Source organism: Lucilia sericata, unplaced genomic scaffold, assembly GCF_015586225.1.
Source record: "Lucilia sericata isolate MDLA Ls3-8-SP2 unplaced genomic scaffold, ASM1558622v1 Contig000382F_arrow, whole genome shotgun sequence".
Classification (NCBI taxonomy): domain Eukaryota; kingdom Metazoa; phylum Arthropoda; class Insecta; order Diptera; family Calliphoridae; genus Lucilia; species Lucilia sericata.
The window spans coordinates 122,501-127,500 of NW_023994401.1; the positions used below are offsets into that span (position 1 = coordinate 122,501).

The following is a 5,000-nucleotide window of genomic DNA, read 5'->3' on the forward strand; positions in this document are numbered from 1 at the left end:
CTTTTTGTATATCAATATATTGAAGATTCCGAAAAATACATTACTTGTATTGAAGGCAAGGCTACCCTTTACTCTTGCGCTGCTGGCTATCAGTTCGATGACAAACAAAAGCGTTGTGTTAATAATAAGGACATTGAGCAATTGGATAATGATCACACAAATGGAACGGAGTTAATACAATGTCCTGAAAATGGTGCCGCAATTTTACCTCATAGTATAGAAAACAAATATATATTGTGTGTCAATGGTAATCCCACCGTTTATGATTGTCCCGATGACCATTATTTTGATGCAAAAGATAGTCATTGTCACAGCTCGTGGGAGTTGGAGCGCAAGAAGAAGCTCTCTAGATATGGAGCGGTGGTGGATGAAGTTGCTGCTATTGTTTGTCCTAAATATGCCACTTTCACTTTTCCTCATGTGGAAAAGGAAAAGTTCTACCTGTGTCTTGATGGCAAGGCTACAGTGTTTGCCTGTGCTGAGGGTCAATATTTTGATATCAACGAACATGGATGCGTTATGGAACCTATAGAAGGGGAGTTGAATACAGACGATGAATTGGCTGAAATAAAGGAAAATGATAATTTAATGGTTACAACAACTACAAAAAGATTAGCGGAGGCAGAGTTTGATTTGGATTTCAGTCCGCAATCGATAAAATGTCCTTCAACTGGCAATACCACTTTGCCGCATGTTTTAAGAAATCAATACTATGTGTGCCGAGAAGGAATTGCTGCTGTTTTCACCTGTCCCCATGGTCTATTGTATGATGCCAAATTGAAGACTTGTACCGAGTATTTCGCAAATAATGAGATATACAAACCCACCTTGGACACCGATGCAGCCAATATAATGTGTCCTAAATTTGGTACCTTCAAATTTCCACATTTGAATAAAACTTTATACTATCTATGCACTGATGGCAAGACCTATACATTGGCCTGTGGTCCAAATGAAATTTTCGATGCAGACATTAATATTTGCCGAGAAGACGAATTATTAGGAGATTTGCCCTCGGCCAATGAAAATGCTACACAAACTGTAACTGCAGTGGCCACTGAAATTGCCAGCAATGTTATATGCCCGAAATTTGGTACCTTTATTTACCCACATACCCAACGCAATCGTTATTATGTTTGTATTGATGGCAATGCTATTGGTTTTATCTGTGCTGAGGGACAATATTTTGATACCAAAACAAATGCCTGTCAGAGGGCGAGTGAAACAGAAGAAAATGAAGAGGATCAGAGACCCGTGGTTTTAGATGGACCAGTTAACATTTTGTGTCCTTCGGTAGGAGCCATGAAATTTGCCCATGAAGAAAAACATAAATTTTATTTGTGTGTTAATGGCATGGGCTCGGTTTTAGCCTGTGCCAAAGGCAGTTTCTTTGAGGCCGAATCGGGAGCTTGTCGCAGATCGTTTTCATTATTTAATAACATAAATGAAACTACTGAAGGAAATACTACTTTGGAATCGGTTAATGCTACAACAGTCAAGTGCCCCTTGTCGGGTACTTTTATTTATCCCCATGCTGAACTTAATCAATACTACGTTTGTCTTGAGGGCAAAGCATTAGTTTTGTCTTGCCCGGAAGGTCATATCTTTGATAATATGGAGAAAACTTGTCGAGCCCCGGGTCAAAGTGAAAAAGTTGAAATTAAAGCTCCTCAAGTTTTAGATGAAATTGTTAATATAATGTGTCCAGCCTCGGGAGCCCATAAATATGCACATATTGAGAAATATAAATTTTATTTGTGCATTAATGGCATGGGTTCTGTTATGGCCTGTCCAGATGACAGTATCTTCGATAATGAAACCGGCAGTTGTCTAAAAAGGCAAGCAACTATGCAGAACTCTAGTTTAGAAATAAATGATAAAAATAAAACTGATATTGAGAAGGTACTCCTTCTAAACAAGACATCCGAAACTTTAGAAACTTCTAACATTACCTGTCCCGAACTTGGCACATTCCTTTATCCGCACGAGGAGAAAAATAAATATTTTATTTGCCTGGACGGTACTGCTATAGAATTTACCTGTGCTAAAGGTTTACTCTTTGATTCCTCAAAAAATGTTTGCGTTCAAGACCCCGCAGTAGAAAACAAAGAAATTAAGTGTCCGGTCCAAGGAACTGATATGTTGCCCCATAAAGAATCAAACAAGTTTTACTTGTGCATCAACGGTATTGCCATAATACAAAGTTGTGCCGCAGGAGATTTCTTTGATGTCGAAACCAAGACTTGTCGAGAAACTTTAACAATACAATCAACATTACAGGAAACGGTTAATGCAAAATGTCCCTTAAAAGGAACCATAAAGCTGCCTTATCTGTCTGATTCCAATAAATTTTATTTATGCATAGAAGGCAAGGCAACAATTCACAGCTGTGCTAAGGGCGATTACTTTGATGCCGAAACTGAAACTTGTCATGAAACAATGAAAGCTTCGACACATGAAAGTAAAGCAAATCAATCTTTGCCGGAAGATATTGCTTTAACTGAACCGGTTAACAATGTATGTCCTCCACTAGGAACTGCCCTGCTAGCTCACATTGATAGTAATAAGTTTTATCAATGTGTTAATGGCGTTGCCACCCTACAAAGTTGTGCCAAGGGTGACTACTTTGATCTGGATACCCAAACTTGTAGAGAATCATCTCTTAGTAATATGTGTCCTCCACAAGGAACGGCTCTAAATCCACACACTGATAGCGATAAGTTTTATCAATGCATTGATGGCATTGCCACCATACAGAGTTGTGCCGACGGTGATTTCTTCGATGCCGAAGCTCAAACTTGTCGTGAAACTTCAAATATTTTAAAGCCAAGCATTAAGTGCCCTAAAGTAGGAACTTTTGTTTATCCTCTACCACAAAAGAACATGTTCTATGTATGCTCTGATGGTAAGGCACGAACTGTATATTGTGCCGAGGGAGATATATTTGATGCTGAACTAAATGTCTGCCGCGAAGTAATTAAAGAAACGCCCATTGTTGAGCATCTTTCCAAAAATCAAGAAATTCCCGAGTTAAATGGAAACCCTAAGAAGCAAGAAGAAGTCGAAGAATTTCCAAAACTTTTATTAGACGAAAATCGAAATGATGATAATAAAAACGAAGAGTCTAATGTTCTAACATCAGAAGCGGTTGAAATTGTAGCAGAAATTGAAGGCAATAATATTTTGGACAATTTCGAAAGGAGTGAGGAACTAAAACCTATTGCAAATGAATCCCAAGAATTTTTCCAACATTTACTTAAAGACAACAAAAATGAGGAGTCTAACGCTATCAAAGCATATGATGGTGAAATGAGTGAGGAAATGTTGACCAATGTGGCCAAAGAATTAGACATTACTCTCGAAGAAAAAAGTGAAACAAAAAATATTGAAAAAATTAGCCTAATAAAAAATTCAAAAAACTGTTTCTTCAAAATATTCAACAACAAAGTTTTATTTCAAAAAATTATTTTTAATAAGTTTAAAAGATAGATAGATAGATAGATAGATAGATAGATAGATAGATAGATAGATAGATAGATAGATAGATAGATAGATAGATAGATAGATAGATAGATAGATAGATAGATAGATAGATAGATAGATAGATAGATAGATAGATAGATAGATAGATAGATAGATAGATAGATAGATAGATAGATAGATAGATAGATAGATAGATAGATAGATAGATAGATACGTACATACATACATACATACATACATACATACATACATACATACATACATACATACATACATACATACATACATACATACATACATACATACATACATACATACATACATAGCTAGATACATAGATAAATACATACATAGATAGATAGATAGATAGATAGATAGATAGATAGATAGATAGATAGATAGATAGATAGATAGATAGATAGATAGATAGATAGATAGATAGATAGATAGATAGATAGATAGATAGATAGATAGATAGATAGATAGATAGATAGATAGATACATAGATAGGTAGATAGATAGATAGATAGATAGATAGATAGATAGATAGATAGATAGATAGATAGATAGATCGATAGATAGATAGATAGATAGATAGATAGATAGATAGATAGATAGATAGATAGATAGATAGATAGATAGATAGATAGATAGATAGATAGATAGATAGATAGATAGATAGATAGATAGATAGATAGATAGATAGATAGATAGATAGATAGATAGATAGATAGATAGATAGATAGATAGATAGATAGATAGATAGATAGATAGATAGATAGATAGATAGATAGATAGATAGATAGTTAGATAGTTAGATAGGTAGATAGTTAGATAGATAGTTAGATAGATAGATAGATAGATAGATAGATAGATAGATAGATAGATAGATAGATAGATAGATAGATAGATAGATAGATAGATAGATAGATAGATAGATAGAAAAATAGATTGATAGATAGAAATAAGCATAAAAAAGAAACACATTATAAATTCTTTCGAGTAAAAAGTGTTTCATCTTATAAAGATTATTGTAACTTTTTGAAGAAAAAAAGCTTTATTTTTTATAACCCACATACCCCTTTAAACAAAAAACTATTTTGAACATTTTGAATAAAAACAAATTTAAAAAAATTTTTGATGAAAAGCTTAATCTGCAAAAAGTTTGTAGCATAGAAACTTTTGTCATAAAAGCTTTGCTAACTTTTTTATAAAGCTCATATTGAGTTGAATTTGGTCCTGTGATTCCCCTTAATGTTAAAAACTCTCTTTCTCTTGTGCAAAATTGATTTGTTATCATATGCTTTCATAGGAAAAATATTGCTTTTTTATTTAAAAATATGTTTCAAATTAGAAAGATAAAATTTTAATTATTTTGATGGCCAAATTATATTTCGGCACATGTTGTAAACACAACCAACAAACTATATAAGACAAAAATATTTCTGAAAACTTTTGAGTCGTTTAAAACTAAAAAGAGTGAAAAGTAAGTAAACTTTTAATAAACAATTTTGAAA

General features: G+C 33.6%; 2 protein-coding genes across 2 annotated transcripts in view; both read left to right on the forward strand.

Annotated features, from left to right (window-relative positions):
- The window catches only part of LOC119604318, a gene marked incomplete at its 3' end in the record, with an annotated part of 4,619 nt that extends 1,184 nt beyond the window's left edge, over positions 1-3,435 (forward strand). The window contains exon 3 of the mRNA XM_037956876.1: positions 1-3,435. This exon is cut by the window's left edge and continues 126 nt beyond it. Within this exon, the coding sequence (XP_037812804.1) occupies positions 1-3,435 (3,435 nt within the window).
- A 1,451-nt stretch (positions 3,436-4,886) lies between these two features.
- Positions 4,887-5,000, forward strand: part of LOC119604309 (protein obstructor-E) — a 1,460-nt gene continuing 1,346 nt past the window's right edge. Inside the window, exon 1 of the mRNA XM_037956865.1 lies at positions 4,887-4,969. Coding sequence (XP_037812793.1) covers position 4,969 — 1 coding nt within the window. The 5' untranslated portion in view covers positions 4,887-4,968. The remainder of the gene's footprint in view (positions 4,970-5,000) is intronic.